A 22480-nucleotide genomic window follows, 5' to 3' on the forward strand; every position below is an offset into this window, starting at 1 on the left:
ATTACTACTACTGCAACTGCTACTACTGTTACTACTACTACTACTATTGCTACTATCACTACTATTACTACTACTACTACTATTGCTGCTGCTACTGCTACTACTACTATTACTTCCACCACTAACACTACTACAACTACTACAACTGCTACTTTTACTACTATTGCTACTGCTACTGCTACTACTACTATTACTAGTACGACGACTACTAGTACCACAACTACTACTACTACTACTATTACTAGTAGTAGAGGTAGTAATAGTAGTGGTAGTAGTAGTAGTAGTAGTAGTAGTAATAGTAGCAGTAGTAGCGTTGGTAGTGGTAGTTGTAGTAGTAGTAGTGGTAGTAGTAGTAGCAGTAGTAGTAGTTGTACTGCTAGTACTACTACTACTACGAATATTAATAATATTACTACTACTACTATTACTATTACTACTACTTCTACTACTATTTCTAAGACTACTACTACCACTACTGCTACTCTTATTCTAATACTTCTAACACCACTACTACTAGTACTACTGCTACAACAGCTATTACTCCACCACTGCTACTACTACTATTACTTCTACCACTACTACTGCTACTATTACTACAACTACAGCAACTGCTCTTACTACTAGTACTACTACTACAACTAATGCTGATACTTCTACTGCAACTACAACCACTACTATTACTACTGCTACTACTACTCATACCAATGCTACTACTGCTGATACTAGTACGGCTACTACTTATATTACTACTACTAATATTACTACTAATAAATCTAATCAAATCAAATCAAATGTTATTTGTCACAGACACATGGTTAGCAGATGTTAATGCGAGTGTTGCGAAATGCTTGTGCTTCTAGTTCCGACAATGCAGTAATAACCAACAAGTAATCTAGCTAACAATTCCAAAACTACTACCTTATAGACACAAGTGTAAGGGGATAAAGAATATGTAAATAAAGATATATGAATGAGTGATGGTACAGAGCGGCATAGGCAAGATACAGTAGGTGGTATTGAGTGCAGTATATACATATGAGATGAGTATGTAAACAAAGTGGCATAGTTAAAGTGGCTAGTGATACATGTATTACATAAAGATGCAGTAGATGATATAGAGTACAGTATATACATACACATATGAGATGAATAATGTAGGGTATGTAAACATTATATTAGGTAGCATTGTTTAAAGTGGCTAGTGATATATTTTACATCATTTCCCATCAATTCCCATTATTAAAGTGGCTGGAGTTGAGTCAGTGTGTTGGCAGCAGCCACTCAATGTTAGTGGTGGCTGTTTAACAGTCTGATGGCCTTGAGATAGAAGTTGTTTTTCAGTCTCTCGGTCCCAGCTTTGATGCACCTGTATTGACCTCGCCTTCTGGATGATAGCGGGATGAACAGGCAGTGGCTCGGGTGGTTGTTGTCCTTGATGATCTTTATGGCCTTCCTGTGACATCGGGTGGTGTAGGTGTCCTGGAGGGCAGGTAGTTTGCCCCCGGTGATGCGTTGTGCAGACCTCACTACCCTCTGGAGAGCCTTACGGTTGTGGGCGGAGCAGTTGCCGTACCAGGCGGTGATACAGCCCGACAGGATGCTCTAAATTGTGCATCTGTACAAGTTTGTGAGTGCTTTTGGTGACAAGCCGAATTTCTTCAACCTCCTGAGGTTGAAGAGGCGCTGCTGCGCCTTCTTCACGATGCTGTCTGTGTGGGTGGACCAATTCCAGAACTTAAAACTTACTACCCTCTCCACTACTGTTCCATCGATGTGGATAGGGGGGTGTTCCCTCTGCTGTTTCCTGAAGTCCACAATCATCTCCTTAGTTTTGTTGACGTTGAGGTTATTTTCCTGACACCACACTCCGAGGGCCCTCACCTCCTCCCTGTAGGCCGTCTCGTCGTTGTTGGTAATCAAGCCTACAACTGTTGTGTCGTCCGCAAACTTGATTATTGAGTTTGAGGCGTGCGTGGCCACGCAGTCGTGGGTGAACAGGGAGTACAGGAGAGGGCTCAGAACGCACCCTTGTGGGGCCCCAGTGTTGAGGATCAGCGGGGTGGAAATGTTGTTGCCTACCCTCACCACCTGGGGGCGGCCCGTCAGGAAGTCCAGTACCCAGTTGCACAGGGAGGGGTCGAGACCCAGGGTCTCGAGCTTGATGATGAGCTTGGAGGGCACTATGGTGTTAAATGCTGAGCTGTAGTTGATGAACAGCATTCTCACATAGGTATTCCTCTTGTCCAGATGGGTTAGGGCAGTGTGCAGTGTGGTTGAGATTGCATCGTCTGTGGACCTATTTGGGCGGTAAGCAAATTGGAGTGGGTCTAGGGTGTCAGGTAGGGTGGAGGTGATATGGTCCTTGACTAGTCTCTCAAAGCACTTCATGATGACGGAAGTGAGTGCTACGGGGCGGTAGTCGTTTAGCTCAGTTACCTTAGCTTTCTTGGGAACAGGAACAATGGTGGCCCTCTTGAAGCATGTGGGAACAACAGACTGGGATAGGGATTGATTGAATATGTCCGTAAACACACCAGCCAGCTGGTCTGCGCATGCTCTGAGGGTGCGGCTGGGGATGCCGTCTGGGCCTGCAGCCTTGCGAGGGTTGACACGTTTAAATGTTTTCCTCACGTTGGCTGCAGTGAAGGAGAGTCCGCATGTTTTAGTTGCGGGCCGTGTCAGTGGGACTGTATTGTCCTCAAAGCGGGCAAAAAAGTTATTTAGTCTGCCTGGGAGCAAGACATCCTGGTCCATGACTGGGCTGGTTTTATTTTTGTAATCCGTGATTGACTGTAGACCCTGCCACATACAGTGCCTTGCGAAAGTATTCGGCCCCCTTGAACTTTGCGACCTTTTGCCACATTTCAGGCTTCAAACATAAAGATATAAAACTGTATTTTTTTGTGAAGAATCAACAACAAGTGGGACACAATCATGAAGTGGAACGACATTTATTGGATATTTCAAACTTTTTTAACAAATCAAAAACTGAAAAATTGGGTGTGCAAAATTATTCAGCCCCCTTAAGTTAATACTTTGTAGCGCCACCTTTTGCTGCGATTACAGCTGTAAGTCGCTTGGGGTATGTCTCTATCAGTTTTGCACATCGAGAGACTGACATTTTTTCCCATTCCTCCTTGCAAAACAGCTCGAGCTCAGTGAGGTTGGATGGAGAGCATTTGTGAACAGCAGTTTTCAGTTCTTTCCACAGATTCTCGATTGGATTCAGGTCTGGACTTTGACTTGGCCATTCTAACACCTGGATACCATTCCATTGTACCATTCCATTGTAGATTTTGCTTTATGTTTTGGATCATTGTCTTGTTGGAAGACAAATCTCCATCCCAGTCTCAGGTCTTTTGCAGACTCCATCAGGTTTTCTTCCAGAATGGTCCTGTATTTGGCTCCATCCATCTTCCCATCAATTTTAACCATCTTCCCTGTCCCCGCTGAAGAAAAGCAGGCCCAAACCATGATGCTGCCACCACCATGTTTGACAGTGGGGATGGTGTGTTCAGCTGTGTGGCTTTTACGCCAGACATAACGTTTTGTATTGTTGTCAAAAAGTTCAATTTTGGTTTCATCTGACCAGAGCACCTTCTTCCACATGTTTGGTGTGTCTCCCAGGTGGCTTGTGGCAAACTTTAAACAACACTTTTTATGGATATCTTTAAGAAATGGCTTTCTCCTTGCCACTCTTCCATAAAGGCCAGATTTGTGCAATATACGAATGAATGTTGTCCTATGGACAGAGTCTCCCACCTCAGCTGTAGATCTCTGCAGTTCATCCAGAGTGATCATGGGCCTCTTGCTGCATCTCTGATCAGTCTTCTCCTTGTATGAGCTGAAAGTTTAGAGGGACGGCCAGGTCTTGGTAGATTTGCAGTGGTCTGATACTCCTTCCATTTCAATATTATCGCTTGCACAGTGCTCCTTGGGATGTTTAAAGCTTGGGAAATCTTTTTGTATCCAGATCCGGCTTTAAACTTCTTCACAACAGTATCTCGGACCTGCCTGGTGTGTTCCTTGTTCTTCATGATGCTCTCTGCGCTTTTAACGGACCTCTGAGACTATCACAGTGCAGGTGCATTTATACGGAGACTTGATTACACACAGGTGGATTGTATTTATCATCATTAGTCATTTAGGTCAACATTGGATCATTCAGAGATCCTCACTGAACTTCTGGAGAGAGTTTGCTGCACTGAAAGTAAAGGGGCTGAATAATTTTGCACGCCTCATTTTTTCAGTTTTTGATTTGTTAAAAAAGTTTGAAATATCCAATAAATGTCGTTCCACTTCATGATTGTGTCCCACTTGTTGTTGATTCTTCACAAAAAAATACAGTTTTATATCTTTATGTTTGAAGCCTGAAATGTGGCAAAAGGTCGCAAAGTTCAAGGGGGCCGAATACTTTCGCAAGGCACTGTACCTCTTGTGTCTGAGCCGTTGAATTGAGATTCTACTTTGTCTCTATACTGACGCTTAGCTTGTTTGATTGCCTCGCGGAGGGAATAGTTACACTGTTTGTATTCGGTCATGTTTCCGGTCACCTTGCCCTGAGTGGTTCGGGCTTTCAGTTTCACACGAATGCTGCCATCAATAATACTACTACTACTACTACTACCACTACAACTATTGCTACCACTACTACTACTACAACTACAACTACTACTACTGCTAAATTTACAACAACTACTACTACAACTATTACTACTATCAATACTATTAGCACTACCACTACTATTACTACTACTACTACTAGTGCTACTACTATTGTAACTACCACTACTACTGCTACTACTTCGACTACTACTACTACTATTACTACTTCTACTACTGCTACTAATACAACTACAAATACAACTTTTAATGTAGGCCTATAGGGAAGATAGGTCCTGTGGAGATGTTCATACTGAAACCAGCATCTCATCCGCTTCCAGTGCCCGTTTTTTATCCAACGAGAGACTGGGCCAACGGAAGAGCAGAGGTGTCTTCAGGCACGCACACCGACGAGATGTTGGACCCGACAGGGTAAGAAGATACGACTTCCAGAGGCAGAGGGGACCATTCACACGGTTCCAGAACCCACGGGACTGAGTGTCTTTAATTTATCAAGCAAGATATGGAGCCCTGCCCATATCTCCTTGCTTAATAAAGGGTTATATTTTGTGCCTACAACTCAGTACAACGATTTTGATCTGAAGGTAGACATGTTTAAGATTTTTAGAAACATCCGTTTAAGGGAATACTTTAGCTCCCCTAATTGTGATATTTCTACTGAACAAGTAGGTTTCTCACCTGCACATACTCCGACTCCTTTTAGAAGCAAGAGTTATTTTATACCTCCAGCCAATCGCAATCAGTCTATTGAGACATATTGCAGACTGGTTGAAAAATATGTTGTTCATCTCCTTAAGAACAAACAGGAGAACAAATCTTTACATAATTTACCTAAAGATGAAAAACAAGCTTGGCTTGATTTACAATCCGATACGTCAGTCCTTACCCGCCCTGCTGATAAGGGTGGGTCGGTTGTACAATATGATACGTCAGTCCTTACCCGCCCTGCTGATAAGGGTGGGTCGGTTGTACAATATGATACGTCAGTCCTTACCCGCCCTGCTGATAAGGGTGGGTCGGTTGTACAATCCGATACGTCAGTCCTTACCCACCCTGCTGATAAGGGTGGGTCGGTTGTACAACATGATACGTCAGTCCTTACCCACCCTGCTGATAAGGGTGGGTCGGTTGTACAATCCGATACGTCAGTCCTTACCCGCCCTGCTGATAAGGGTGGGTAGGTTGTACAATATGATACGTCAGTCCTTACCCGCCCTGCTGATAAGGGTGGGTAGGTTGTACAATATGATACGTCAGTCCTTACCCACCCTGCTGATAAGGGTGGGTCGGTTGTACAATATGATACGTCAGTCCTTATCCGCCCTGCTGATAAGGGTGGGTCGGTTGTACAATCCGATACGTCAGTCCTTACCCGCCCTGCTGATAAGGGTGGGTAGGTTGTACAATATGATACGTCAGTCCTTACCCACCCTGCTGATAAGGGTGGGTCGGTTGTACAATATGATACGTCAGTCCTTACCCGCCCTGCTGATAAGGGTGGGTAGGTTGTACAATATGATACGTCAGTCCTTACCCACCCTGCTGATAAGGGTGGGTCGGTTGTACAATATGATACGTCAGTCCTTACCCGCCCTGCTGATAAGGGTGGGTCGGTTGTACAATCCGATACGTCAGTCCTTACCCACCCTGCTGATAAGGGTGGGTCGGTTGTACAATATGATACGTCAGTCCTTACCCGCCCTGCTGATAAGGGTGGGTCGGTTGTACAATCCGATACGTCAGTCCTTACCCACCCTGCTGATAAGGGTGGGTCGGTTGTACAATATGATACGTCAGTCCTTACCCACCCTGCTGATAAGGGTGGGTCGGTTGTACAATCCGATACGTCAGTCCTTACCCACCCTGCTGATAAGGGTGGGTCGGTTGTACAATATGATACGTCAGTCCTTACCCGCCCTGCTGATAAGGGTGGGTCGGTTGTACAATCCGATACGTCAGTCCTTACCCACCCTGCTGATAAGGGTGGGTCGGTTGTACAATATGACACGTCAGTCCTTACCCGCCCTGCTGATAAGGGTGGGTAGGTTGTACAATCCGATACGTCAGTCCTTACCCACCCTGCTGATAAGGGTGGGTCGGTTGTACAATATGATACGTCAGTCCTTACCCACCCTGCTGATAAGGGTGGGTCGGTTGTACAATATGATACGTCAGTCCTTACCCGCCCTGCTGATAAGGGTGGGTCGGTTGTACAATATGATACGTCAGTCCTTACCCGCCCTGCTGATAAGGGTGGGTCGGTTGTACAATATGATACGTCAGTCCTTACCCGCCCTGCTGATAAGGGTGGGTCGGTTGTACTCATGGATAGGACAGTTTATGTAAATGAGTGTCATAGACAACTGTTTGACAACACCTTTTACAAGAAACTCAGACGTGACCCCACTTCCCCATTTCAGAGGACTATCTTTACTGTCCTGGATATTCAACACCCTAAAATTGCCACTTTCTATACTTTGTCGAAATGACACAAGAATGTTACAAAACCTCCAGGGCGCCCTATTGTTGCGGGCATTGATGCAGTAACGTCCCTATTGTAGCAGGCATTGATGCAGTAACGTCCCCTATTGTAGTGGGCATTGATGCAGTAACGTCCCCTATTGTAGTGGGCATTGATGCAGTAACGGCCCTATTGTAGTGGGCATTGATGCAGTAACGTCCCTATTGTAGCAGGCATTGATGCAGTAACGTCCCCTATTGTAGTGGGCATTGATGCAGTAACGGCCCTATTGTAGCAGGCATTGATAAAGTAACGTCCCTATTGTAGCAGGCATTGATAAAGTAACGTCCCTATTGTAGCAGGCATTGATGCAGTAACGTCCCTATTGTTGCGGGCATTGATGCAGTAACGGCCCTATTGTAGCAGGCACTGATAAAGTAACGTCCCTATTGTAGCAGGCATTGATGCAGTAACGGCCCTATTGTAGCAGGCATTGATAAAGTAACGTCCCTATTGTAGCAGGCATTGATGCAGTAACGGCCCTATTGTAGCAGGCATTGATGCAGTAACAGCCGCTATTGTAGTGGGCATTGATGCAGTAACGGCCCCTATTGTAGTGGGCATTGATGCAGTAACGGCCCCTATTGTAGCGGGCATTGATGCAGTAATGGCCCCTATTGCAGCGGGCATTGATGCAGTAACAGCCCTATTGTAGCGAGCATTGATGCAGTAACGGCCCTATTGTAGCGAGCATTGATGTAGTAACGGCCCTATTGTAGTGGGCATTGATGCAGTAACAGCCCCTATTGAAGTGGGCATTGATGCCGTAACAGCCCCTATTGTAGCAGGCATTGATGCAGTAACGGCCCTATTGTAGTGGGCATTGATGCAGTAATGGCCCCTATTGCAGCGAGCATTGATGCAGTAACGGCCCTATTGTAGAGAGCATTGATGTAGTAACGGCTTCCCTCCTAAAGGACACCAGCAGTATGGTCTCAGAATAGCTCCCCTCCTAAAGGACACCAGCAGTATGGTCTCAGAACAGCTCCCCTCCTTTGTCAAGGACACCAGCAGTATGGTCTCAGAACAGCTCCCCTCCTTTGTAAAGGACACCAGCAGTATGATCTCAGAACAGCTCCCCTCCTAAAGGACACCAGCAGTATGATCTCAGAACAGCTCCCCTCCTAAAGGACACCAGCAGTATGATCTCAGAACAGCTCCCCTCCTTTGTAAAGGACACCAGTAGTCTGGTCTCAGAACAGCTCCCCTCCTTTGTAAAGGACACCAGCAGTCTGGTCTCAGAACAGCTCCCCTCCTTTGTAAAGGACACCAGCAGTCTGGTCTCAGAACAGCTCCCCTCCTAAAGGACACCAGCAGTATGGTCTCAGACCAGCTCCCCTCCTAAAGGACACCAGCAGTATGGTCTCAGAACAGCTCCCCTCCTTTGTAAAAGACACCAGCAGTATGATCTCTATCATTGAATCTCTTGATCCTCTCCCTGATAACACTTTGTTAGTTACTTTTGATGTTGAGTCGTTACACACAAATATTCCACACGAGGGCGGTATTGAAGCTATGGAACATTTTCTTCTGCAACGTGACCCTAATGAACTATCTTCCAGTGCATGCATTATAACATTGGCTGAAATAGTACTCACACACAACTACTTCATGTTTCCTAAATTATTTCTTTATTCAGACGAAGGGTACTGCTATGGGATCCCCCATAGCTCCTAAATATGCTAATTTGTATGTGGGTTACATGGAGAAAGAGTATTTTCAATCCTCTCAAAAATAAATTATTGCCTAACATTATTTGAAAACGGTATATTGATGATATTTTTTTCTTCTATGGAAGGGTGATACAAAACAGCTCCAGATATTCCATGCTTTTCTTAACTCCAGTTCTGAGGATTTGAGATTTACTATGCAATCTGATACACGTCAAATCAGTTTTCTTGATCTTCTGATCTTGTGTGAAGATAATGTTCTATACACGGATCTTTACAGGAAACCTACTGATCGTAACCGTTTGTTGAATTTGAAATTGAATTTGCAAAAAACAATCAGATTTTGACAGAAATATGGCTGAGACGCAAAGAAAATTCAAGGAGAGGGGGTACAAAAATGGTCACATTAATACTGCCATTGAGAAAATTCAAAACAAAACAAGACATGACCTTTTTCAAGGTCAGTCTCGCAAAAAGAAGCATTCTTACGTTCTAACTGCTCGCTATTCAAAGTGCTCTGAACAAATGAAGGGAATCGTTTACAAACATTGGCACATTCTAAGATCTGATGAAGGTATCGGTAATGTGTTTTCGAACCTTCCCTTGGTCGTATTCTCGCAGGGCAGAAACCTCAGAGATCAACTGGTAAACTCTGATTTACCACACCAAGATATCCCTGCACAACGTCTATTTGCGCCCCTACTGGACGGAATCTACAAGTGTAATGGCTGTGCTCAATGCAATGGCACTTATAAATGTAGATCCTTCAAACACCCCCAAACAGGGAAACATATCCCAATCAAAGGTGTCGTCATGTACTCCACTAAAGGCAGTTATTTATCTTATAACTTGTCCTTGTGGTAAAGATTATGTGGGTAAAACAAAGCGCAAATTAAAAGTACAAATCTCGGAGCATCATAGCACCATTAGGTGCAAAAACTCGACTTACCCAGTTGCGGACCACTTTTTGGAAGCAAACTGCTCGATTTCGTCTCTATTATATGTTGGCATCGAACATGTCACCCTCCCTAGGAGAGTGAGTGATCTCGATAATTTATTGTTAAAACGAGAGCCTGCCTGGATATTTAATTCAAAGACCCTTGCTCCCTTTGGTCTCCATGCAGACTTGATGCCATTTTTTTATATTATTGTGATTTTGCTATTGTAAATGTTTATAGGCTTATGTAGCCAAATTGTATCTCTGATCGTATGCTATCCACTTATGTTTTTTTGTATGTTATTTTAATATATAAGAATTAACCAATGATATCAGTCCAAACCCTGCCATGATAAACGAGTCACCACGCAGTGTTTGTCATTATACCCTGATGAGGACAGCTTGTCTGTCGAAACTTTGGACATTACATTTTTGCATCTGAGCTCCTAGTGTGCTGCTCTCCTTTATTTTCATGTATTTTAATGTAGACCTATAGGGAAGATAGACCATGTGGAGATGAAATTTCTCCTTTAAGATGAATCAATGTACACTGAACAAAAACATAAACGCAACATGCAACAATTTCAAAGATTTTACTGAGTTACATATTGAGTTCATATAAAGAAATGAGTCAATTTAAATAAATGCATTAGGCCCTAATCTATTAATTGACTGAAAATACAGATATGCATCTGTTGGTCACAGATACTTTAAACAACAAAACAGTTGGGGCGTGGATCAGAAAACCAGTCTTTTTCTGGCTGGTGTGACTACCATTTGCCTCATGCAGCGCGATACATTTCCTTTGCATACAGTTAAACAGGCTGTTGATTGTGGCCAGTGGAATGTTGTCCACCCCTCTTTAATGGCTGTGTACGAAGTTGCTGGATATTGACGGGAACTGGAACACGCTGTCGTATATGTAAATACAGAGCATCCTAAACATGCTCAATGGGTGACATGTCTGCAGGCCATGGAAGAACTGGGACGTTTTTAGCTTCCAGGATTTGTGTACAGATCCGTGCAACATATGACTGTGTATTATCATGCTGAAACATGACATCATGGCATGACAATGGTCCTCAGGATCTAATCACGGTATCTCTGTACTCTCATAGTCAATTGCATTCATTGTCTGTAGCTTATGCCTGCCCATACCATTACCCCACCGCCACCATGGGGCACTCGCATTGTTGACGTCAGCAAACCACTCGCCCACACGACACTATACACGCTTGTCTGCCATCTGCCTGGCACAGTTAAAACCGGAATTCATCCATGAAGAGCACTCTTCTCCAGCGTGCCAGTGGCCATCGAAGGTGAGCATTTGCCCACTGAAGTCGGTTACAACGCCGAATTGCAGTCAGGTCAAGTCCCTAGTGAGGACAACGAGCACGCAGATGAGCTTTCCTGTGACAGTTTCTGACAGTTCGTGCAGAAGTTCTTTGGTTTTGCAAACCCATAGTTTGATCAGCTGTCTGGGTGGCTGGTCTCAGACGATCCCGCAGGTGAAGATGCCGAATGTTAAGGTTCTGGGCTGACTCGGTAACATGTGGTTTGCGGTTGTGAGGCCGGTTGGATGTACTGCCTAATTCTATAAAACAACATTAGAGGCGGCTTAGGGTAGAGAATTTAACATGAAATTATATGGCAACAGCTCTGGTGGACATTCCTGCAATCAGCATTCCAATTGCTCGCTCCCTCAAAACTGTGGCATTGTGTTGTGTGACAAAACTGCACATTTTAGAGCAGCCTTTTATTGTCCCCAGCACAAGGTTCACTTGTGTAATGATCATGCTTTTTCATCAGCTTTTTGATATGTCACACCTGTCAGGTGGATTGATTATCTTAGGAAATTAAAAATGCTCACTAATAGGGATGTAATCAAATTTGTGCACAACGTTTGAGAGAAGCTTTCTGTGCTTTTGGAACATTTTTGGGATCTTTTATTTCAGCTCATGACACCATGGGACCAACACTTTTTTGTTCTGTCTATTTTGAGACATTGAGGTCTCAATGAGACATTGTGGATTATAATAAATACCACTATGATGTCCTACAGTCAAGGCAAAGCCCTGTGAATACAAATGTGCACATTTCCAAATCAGAAAACTCATGTCAATGCCCATACAGTAACTATGAAGACACCGAGGTCCGGACATTCGTAATTATAATTTGAAAAATATGTATAGTTATACAAAATTATATTTTGTACACAAAAAAGAAAATCAATTACATGTCAACATCTAAGTATTGCTCCCAGCGTTGATCAAAGCTTAGAACGCTTATATTCTTGATTTCTAATGGCGTTTGCTTCTTTGTGAACGAGTGGAATCATGAACAGTGGTTTGTTTATTATGTTCGCCTGCGACTCCTGGATTTGCCTCCCGGATTTGCATTTTTAGCAGCATATTCACCACTCTCTGAAACGGCTAACTCCACCGAGGGCCTGAGACGTGAAACAAACTACCTCAACAGAGACCCTTCTCCTTTGTCGTAGCAGAATCAGAATTAGTTGGGTAACATAGATAAGATGTTTTATTTTCATAATATGCTTGTGAGATACTTGTCATTTAGAATGCATTTTGTTGTACTATAGTGTTGGCCGTTTGCAGTTATCTGTTCTCTGTCAGGGTTCAGTTACTTGGGCCACAGAAAGGGGAGAGGTCAAGCTTGTCTTCATATGTAAACATATCTTTTAAACCATGTGAAGGGATGATTGTGGGGGAACCAATTATCTCTTGGCTTCACAATGTCTGTGTGCCAGTCACTCCCTACTTTTCCCATCAGGAGAGGAGGATGGCATTGTCCCCCTATGTTCCTTCTGAGGTTGCCCTTATCTTGACCTAGAGAGTCACTCTCCTCTCCGTGAGCTTGTCCAGGATGGGTTGTATTTGGGATGGGAGTGTCTAAAATTACAATTGACATATACATTGGGTGAGGTAATGTCTTGGTACTATTTTGTACCCAGAACGAGATAAGAGCTAGCTTTTAGGAGACCAAACTGAACGATAATTTATAGCTAAATACTGTCTGGCGATGGGATACTCCTCTCTCAAGTAAAATCTTTCTTTGTATAATGTTCTTATGATCTGTTATTTGTCATGTCGACTAGGGGGGTGGATCTTTGCTATAAAGGATCTCAGTTGCCATTATGTTGACACTCTCAGAGAATTAATTTATAGACACTGAATTGATCTGAGAGTCACAGGGTTGTGATGGAGCTCATATGATTAAAGATGGACTTCATGATAACTCTGACTTGTGTGTGGTTTGCTCTCATGATTTGGTAATACAGGAAATTTCCACTACATTTACATACTACTTCCATGTCTACAGACATCCTCCAAACAAACAAAAAATGATTCTCTAAGAATGAGTGCACAACTGATGAAAAAATGTTAAATGTAAACGTTGTCTCTTATACATATGCCAGTCAGTCAGGTGGCTAGCTGCCAGCAGAGACTTCTATTGCAGTAACGTTGAAGGCCTCTGGCTAGTATTATAGTATTATTTAACCAGCTAGAAGGATGAAGTAAGAAGTTAACGTTACACAGAGCCTACTTTAGCAGGATCAAAATATATGTTGCTTAGTTCTACTAATAACTTTGCTTTACAGAAAGCAGGCTAGTGGTGAGGCTAAGGCAAGCTACAATGCATGCATGAGGATCACATTTTATTTGTCACATGCGCCGAATACAAAAGGTGTTGACTGTTAAAAAGTAAGACAAATATCTGCAAATAAAAAGGAAATAATAACACAATAAAAACAATAAAGAGGCTATATACAGGGAGTACTGAGTCAATGTGCAGGGGTACCAGGTAATTACATGGTTATATACAGGAAGTACTAAGTCAATGTGCAGGGGTACCAGTTAATTACATGGTTATATATAGGAAGTACTGAGTCAATGTGCAGAAGTACCAGTTAATAACATGGCTTTATACAGGAAGTACCAGTACTGAGTCAATGTGCAGAGGTATGAGGTAATAACATGGCTATATGCAAGAAGTACCAGCACTGAGTCAATATGCACGGGTATGAGGTAATAACATGGCTATATACAGGGAGTACAACTACCTAGTCAACGTGCAGGGGAGGGGTATGAGGTACACTCCATGACCAAAAGTACTCGATTAAAATCTCATTCAAAATCAAATCAAATGTTTTTTGTCACATGCGCCGAATACAACAGATGCAGATCTTACCGTGAAATACTTACAACCCCTTAATTAACCAACAATGCAGTTCCAGAAATAAAGTTAGGAAAATATTTACTGAATAATCAAATCAAAAAGTAACGCAAAATAATTATAGAAGAATAACAAGGCTAAATACCGGGGGAAAACAGCGGGTAGAAGTAGTGTACAAACAAAGTGTGGGGGGGGGGGGGGGGCAATATAAACAGTCCAGTGTGGCCATTTGATTAATTGTTCAGCAGTCTTATGACTTGGGTGTAGAAGCTGATAAGGAGCCTTTTTTTTCTTCTACACTTTGCGCTCCGGCACCGCTTGCCATGCGGTAGCAGATAGAGAACAGTCTATGCCTTCCTCTGACACCGCCTAGTATATAGGTCCTGGATCTCAGGAAGCTTGGCCCCAGTGATGTACTGGTCTGTACGCACTGCCCTCTGTAGCGCCTTATGGTCAAATGCCGAGGAGTTTCCATACCAGGCAGTGATGCAACCGGTCAGGATGCTCTCGATGGTGCAGCTGTATAACTTTTTGCGGATCTGGGGACCCATGCCAATTCTTTTTAGTCTCCTGAAGGGGAAAAGGTCTTGTCGCACCCTCTTCACAAATGTCTTGGTGGGATTGGACCATTCTAGTTTGTTTGTGATGTGGACACCAAGGAACTTGAAACTCTCGACCGGCTCCACGTCAATGTTAATGGGGGCCTGTTCCTTTAGTCCACATCAGCTACTTTGTTTTGCTCACATTGAGGGAGATGTTGTTTGTCCTGGAACCACACTGCCAGGTCTCTGACCTCCCTATATGCTGTCTCAATGTTGTTGGGGATCAGGCCACTGTTGTGTCATCAGCAAACTTAATGATGGTGTTGAAGTCGTGCCTGGCTACGCAGTTGTGGGTGAACAGGGAGTACAAGAGGGTACTAAGTACACAACCCTGAGAAGCCCCAGTGTTGAGGATCAGCATGGCAGATGTGTTGTTACCTACCCTCTCCACCTGGGGACGACCCGTCAGGAGGTCCAGGATCTATTTGCATAGGGAGGTGTTTAGTCTCACATTCCTTAGCTTAGTGATTGAGAGTACTATGGTGTTGAACGCTGAGCTGTAGTCAATGAATAGCATTCTCACATAGGTGTTTCTTTTGTCCAGGTGGGAAAGGGCAGTGTGGAGTGCGATTGAGATTGCTTCATCTGTTGATCTATTGGAAGAACATGTGAATTGAAGTGGGTCTAGGTTTTCCGGCATGATGGTGTTGATGTAAGCCTTGATCAGCCTTTCAAAGCATTTCATGGCTACTGACGTGCGGTAATAATTTTGGCAGGTTACCTTCACTTTCTTGGGCACAGGGACTATGGTGGTCTGTTTGAAATATGTAGGTATTACAGACTTGGTCAGGGAGATGTTGAAAATGTCAGGGAAGACACTTGCCAGTTGGTCTGTCCATGTTATGAGTACACATCCTGGTAAACTGTCTGGCCCTGCGGCTTTGTGATTTTAATATCAGAGCTGAACTATGAAGTGGTGTAGTGTGAATTTAATATCAGAGCTGAACTATGAAGTGGTGTAGTGTGAATTTAATATCAGAGCTGAACTAAGAAGTGGTGTAGTGTGAATTTAATTTCAGAACTGAACTATGACCTGGTGTAGTGTTAATTTAATATCAGAGCTGAACTAAGAAGTGGTGGTAAGTGGATTTAATATCAGATAAATAAAGAAATGAATAAGAAAAATGATACAAATAAAGAGCTGAATAATATAAATAAAGAGATAAAAAAAAGACAAATAAGGAGGTGAATAAGATAAATAAGATAAGACTCCAGTGTTAATCTGCTAAATTGTAATTACTTTGCTACTATGGTATATTTATTGCCTTACCTCCTCACGCGATTTGCACACATTGTATATAGACGTTTTTTTTTCTTCTATTGTGTTATTGACTGTACGCTTGTTTATTCCATCTGTAACTCTGTGTTGTTGTTTGTGTCACACTGATTTGCTTTATCTGGGCCAGGTCGCAGTTGTAAAGGAGAACTTGTTCTCAGCGAGCCTACCTGGTTAAATAAAGGTGAAATAAAAAGTTGACATAAAGAGATGAATGAGATAAATAAAGAGATGAATATTATAAATCATATAAATAAAGAGATAAATAATATAAATAAAGAGATAAATCATATAAATAAAGAGATGAATAAGATAAATAAAGAGATTAATAATAGTGGGACCTTTTCCAAAGTCGTAGACCACAGCTTTGATGGCGTCGGTTCCAGGTTGTGTGAACCCCCAGATGTAAACATCGGGTCTGGTTGATCCACACTCCAGGATCACGGCTTTACCCACCACTCCATCCAGACCTGAGTCAACATACACCACCTGGCCTGGATCTATGATCTCCACATCTACACACACACACACACACACACACACACACACACACACACACACACACACACACACATTGGAGATTGGATATTTTAGACACGGTGCAGTGTAATGGAGCTGTGTTGTCAGGGTTACAGGGTAGAGTTACAGGATGGGTTTCAGCTGAACACTGTCTAAAGGAGGTCACACACAGATAAATGAATAGTTCAGGTAGGCCTCCACTCTAAAGGATTGGATTTTATTTTATCCATCTGTTACCATGGATAACCCAAAGACAACATAACCACAGAATGCTCTCTCTAGTCACTTCAATTAGCTTTAATCTCTAGATGTGATGGAAATCTATCTGCCAAACATTTATAAACTCCAAAACGTAATATCAAAGAGACAAATAGGGGAGATATATATAAATGGATAGAGAGAGAGATAGAGAGATATAAATGGATAGATAGAGAGATAGAAATGGATAGAGAGAGAGATATGGAAATGGATAGAGAGAGAGATAGAGCGATAGAGACAGTCAGTCAAGCAAACATACAGCTAGGTATAGACAGTCAGGTAGATACACAGACAGTTAGGTAGGTAGGTAGGTAGGCAGGCAGGCAGGCAGGCAGGCAGGCAGGCAGGCAGGCAGGCAGGCAGGCAGGCAGGCAGGCAGGCAGGCAGACAGACAGACAGACATACAGACAGACAGACAGACAGACAGACAGACAGACAGACAGACAGACAGAAAGTTAGGTGACAGTCAGACAGACAGTTAGGTAGAAATACAGACAGTCAGTTAGGTAGGCAGTCAGACAGACAGACAGTCAGGTAGACAGACAGACAGGTAGGCAGACTTACAAACATACAGTCATACAGACAGTTAGGTAGACAGTCAGACAGACTCACAGTCAGACAGACAGACAGACAGACAGACAGACAGACAGACAGACAGACAGACAGACAGACAGGTAGACAGACAGACTGTTAGATAGATAGACAGTCAGACAGACAGACAGACATACAGTTAGACAGACATACAGACAAGGTCTTACTGTGTGTTAGTGTGATCAGCCAGGCCAGTAGAGAGATAGATTGCAGCCCAGTTAGTCTGATCAACATCGTATCATAATGCTCCTCCGTCTCACTCCTTCATGGACACAACAGCCTCCTTCAACAAATAACAGGTCAACTAGATCAGCCAATCAGAAGGAGCGGACCCCAAATGTCGTCAAAGTATTTCAAATATCAGATTAATATCTGACATCTAAAGCCCAGGTAGACCCTAACCTAAAACTATCCAAATCTCCAAACTCCAGAAGATCCAGAGCAGCAAACACTGAGAGAAACGCAGGCCAGAGCCACTAAACTGATTTGGGCTAAATTATTCATACCTGCTCTCATATCTGCTCACTGTGTGTGTGTGTGTGTGTGTGTGTGTGTGTGTGTGTGTGTGTGTGTGTGTGTGTGTGTGTGGTAAAGCAGAGATGCAGGGTTGGAATGACACTCATGTATAATAGATGCATAGATAGATGCACAGGCAAACACACACATACTAGTAAGGCTCAAGTCACGCCCACCTGAGAACACCGCTCTGTTCAGTTTACATTTGACTGTGTTTGAGAAGTTTAAAATCTATGTCTTTTTTGTAAGAAATGATTTCGGGAACATGTGAACTTTTATGTGCCTTAATAACAAACCTGTATTCCATCCATAAATACAAATACAATTGTTAAATTACGAGCCTAGATGGTTTAGCCAAGGAAAAATATAGGAACCTTCCCGCTAGCCATGATTGGCTGAGATAATGGGTGGGCTGGACATGCGGAGAAAAACAGCCACACTTTTCTTCACAATCCACAATGTTGTTGTTTTTACTGTCCAAAGTGTACCAGCTGTCCAATAATGCCGGTGCTTGTGTGTGTAGTTTGGTGTGTGTGTGAGAGAGAGAGAGTCCTGTTATTTTGGTTTCTTAGCTACACTTGATGGTTCTTCTGTATCTTGTTGAATTACAGAATGGTAGTAAACTGACTGAGTAGTAGATGTGTTGGTACACAGAAATTCACAGTATTGTCTTGCAATTCTAACCTCTGACACAAGATGCCAGCATTTGGAAACACACGCACGCACATGCACACGCATGCACGCACGCACGCACACACACGCACATACGCACGCACGCACGCACGCACACACACGCACATACACACGCACGCACGCACGCACACACACACACACACACACACACACACGCTCTCTCTGTCTCCGTCTCTGCCTATTTAATTGGTTTGGTGAAATGAATAAAACAGATTTTTTTTTACTCCTGTCCTCTTCTTCCATCTTCCTCTTCAGCCCCCTCTTCACATCTTCCTCCTTGCTGTCCTCATCTCCCTCTTCAATGTCCTCATCTCCCTCCTCGCTGTCCTCATCTCCCTCCTTTCTGTCCTCATCTTCCTCTTCGCTGTCTTCATCTCCCTCCTCGAAGGACACTGACATTTTCAACATGTCCCTGATTAAGTCTGTAATACCAAAATGTTTCAAGCAGACCACCATAGTCATTGTGCCCAAGAACACAAAGGCAACCTGCCTAAACGACTACAGACCCGTAGCACTAGCGCTTTGAAAGGTTGGTAATGGCTCACATCAACACCATTATCCCAGAAACCCTAGACCCACTCCAATTTGCATACCGCCCAAACAGATCCACAGATGATGCAATCCACACTGCCCTTTCCCACCTGGACAAAAGGAACACCTATGTGAGAATGCTATTCATTGACTACAGCTCAGTGTTCAACACCATAGTACCCTCAAAGCTCATCACTAAGCTAGGGACTCTGGGACTAAACACCTCCCTCTGCAACTGGATCCTGGACTTCCTGACGGGCCGCCCCCAGGTGGTGAAGGTAGGTAGCAACACATCTGCCATGCTGATCCTCAACACTGGAGCTCCCCAGGGGTGTGTGCTCAGTCCCCTCCTGTACTCCCTGTTCACCCACGACTGCATGGCCAGGCATGACTCAAACACCATCATTAAGTTTGCAGACGACACAAGATAGGCCTGATCACAGACAATGACGAGACAGCCTATAGGGAGGAAGTCAGAGACCTGGCCTGGTGGTGCCAGAATAACAACATCTCCCTCAATGTAACCAAGACTAAGGGGATTATTGTGGACTGCAGGAAAAGGAGGACTGGGCACGCCCCCATTCTCATCGACGGGGCTGTAGTGGAGCAGGTTGAGAGCTTCAAGTACCTTGGTGTCCACATCAACAACAAACTAGTGTCATGACGTTGGCCTCTTTGGGTATAGCAAGCCCATCCCCCTCTCCCTGCCTCCCCCTTGCCTCCTTCAACTAGGCTGCTGTGGTCAGAGGTTGTAAATTCCTGAGAAGACCTCATGGACACACAGTTATAGAGAGTCGTTTTTCATGGAGACAAAGGAAATCCTTCCACCTCACAGAACTTGAGGTGCGAACAAATTTCATGTTCCGGAGAAAGTGTAAAAGATCGGTGAAGAATCCACCTACGAACTGGTCCGTTTGTCACAACTTGAGAAGCTCATGGGAGACGGTGTGGCCACATTACCATAACGCTGTTTATATAATAGCCCCAGATATAATTGTTGTATAAGATAAATGAGTGTATAAGATGAATGAATACTTACCTGGAACACATTGTATTTCAGCGCACTATAAGATAAACGGGAGAAATTGGTATTAGAGTTAAGAAATAATGGTGAAGAGCTAAGGCCAAAAACTATTTCTCTTACTTTCTTTCCCTGGGCTGGTTGTGCCCGGACCCCTCTGAGCTCCTGCTCGGCAAGCGAAATGCCCTAACCCCCAGTCTCTGCATTAGCTTGAAGGCATCGGATCGACACAGTGGATTCCTCATACCAAACCTAACCTGGCCAGATGCCTGGGTATTGCGTTCCGAGGGGCTGTTTCAGACTGTTTCAGACCGATGAACATTACAGACTGATAAATGTTATAGACTGAAACATGTTACAGACTAATGAACATTACAGACTGATAAACGTCACAGACTGATAAATGTTACAGACTAACAAACCTTACAGACTGATGAACATTACAGACTGAATGTTACAGACTGAGGAACATTACAGACTGATGAACGTTACGGACTGATAAACAGTTACAGACTGACAAACAGTTACAGACTGATGAACGGTACGGACTGATGAACGTTACAGACTGATAAACAGTTACAGACTGATAAACAGTTACAGACTGACGAACCTTACAGACCGGTGAACGTTACAGACTGATAGTTACAGACTGATGAACTTTACAGACTGATCGTTACAGACTGATGAACGTTACAGACTGAACTTTACAGACTGATGAACTTTACAGACTGATGAACGTTACAGACTGATGAACCTTACAGTTTGAGGAATGTTACAGACTGATGAACATCACAGACTGATAACCATTACAGACTGATAAACATTACAGACTGATAAATATTAACGTTACAGACTTATGAACGTTACAGACTGAAGAACGTTACAGACCGATAAACGTTACAGACTTATGAACGTTACACACTGAAGAACGGTACAGACCGAACGTTACAGACTTATGAACGTTACAGACTGAAGAACGTTACAGACTGAACGTACAGACTGAGCGTTACAGACTGATAAACGGTCCAGAATGATGAACGTTACTGACTGTTGAACGTTACAAACTGCTGAACGTTACGGACTGATGAACGTTACAAACTGCTGAATGTTACAGACTGATGAACATTACAGACGCTAAATGTTACAGACTGATGAACGTTACAGACTGATGAACGTTACAGACGCTGAATGTAACAGACTGATGAACGTTACAGACGCTGAATGTTACAGACTGATGAACGTTACAGACACTGAATGTTACAGACTGATGAACGTTACAGACGCTGAATGTTACAGACTGATGAACGTTACAGACGCTGAATGTTACAGACTGATGAACGTTACAGACGCTGAATGTTACAGACTGAAGAACGTTAGACGCTGAATGTTACAGACGCTGAACGTTACAAACTGATGAAAGTTACAGACTGATGAAAGTTACAGACCCTAAATGTTAGACTGATGAACGTTACAGACTGATGAACGTTACAGACTGATGAACATTACAGACTGATGAACGTTACAGACTGATGAACGTTAGAAACTGTTGAATGTTACAGACTGATGAACTTCACAGACGCTGAATGTTACAGACTGATGAACGTTACAGACGCTGAATGTTACAGCCTGATGAACGTTAGACGTTGAACGTTACAAACTGATGAACGTTACAGACTGATGAACGTTACAAACTGCCGAATGTTACAGACTGATGAAGTTACAGACTCTGAATGTTACAGACTGATGAACGTTACAGACTGATGAACGTTACAGACTGATGAACGTTACAAACTGCTGAACGTTACAGACTGATGAACGTTACAGACTGATGAACGTTACAGACTGATGAACGTTACAGACTGATGAACGTTACAAACTGCTGAATGTTACAGACTGATGAACGTTACAGACGCTGAATGTTACAGACTGAAGAACGTTTCAGACGCTGAATGTTACAGACCGATGAACGTTAGACACTGAACTTTACAAACTGCTGAACGTTACAGACTGATGAACGTTACAGACTGATGAATGTTACAGACTGATGAACGTTACAGACTGATTAACGTTTGACGCTGAACGTTACAGACTGATGAACGTTACAGACTGATGAACGATACAGACTGATGAACGTTACAAACTGCTAAATGTTACAGACTGATGAACATTACAGACGCTGAATGTTACAGACTGATGAACGTTACAGACACAGAACGTTACAGACTGAAGAACGTTAGACGCTGAACGTTACAGACGCAGAACGTTACAGACTGATGAACGTTACAGACTGATGAACGTTACAGACTGATCAATGTTACAGACTGATCAATGTTACAGACTAATGAACATTAGACGCTGAACGTTACAAACTGATGAACGTTACAGACTGATGAAAGTAACAGACCCTGAATGGTAGACTGATGAACGTTACAGACTGATGAACGTTACAGACTGATGAACATTACAGTCTGATGAACGTTACAGACTGATGAACATTACAGACTGAATGTTACAGACTGAGGAACGTT

The 22480-nt window shown here is 43.2% G+C and overlaps 1 protein-coding gene across 1 annotated transcript in view; it reads right to left on the reverse strand.

The window, feature by feature from the left end:
* Positions 1–16728, reverse strand: part of LOC139388249 (V-set and immunoglobulin domain-containing protein 10-like 2) — a gene marked incomplete at both ends in the record, with an annotated part of 152712 nt that extends 135984 nt beyond the window's left edge. The window contains 2 exons of the mRNA XM_071134798.1: positions 16165–16338; positions 16695–16728. Of these exons, the coding sequence (XP_070990899.1) occupies positions 16165–16338; positions 16695–16728 (208 nt within the window). The remainder of the gene's footprint in view (positions 1–16164; positions 16339–16694) is intronic.
* Between the last annotated feature and the right edge of the window lie 5752 nt (positions 16729–22480).

The sequence above is a fragment of the Oncorhynchus clarkii genome, chromosome 29, assembly GCF_045791955.1.
Source record: "Oncorhynchus clarkii lewisi isolate Uvic-CL-2024 chromosome 29, UVic_Ocla_1.0, whole genome shotgun sequence".
NCBI lineage: Eukaryota > Metazoa > Chordata > Actinopteri > Salmoniformes > Salmonidae > Oncorhynchus > Oncorhynchus clarkii.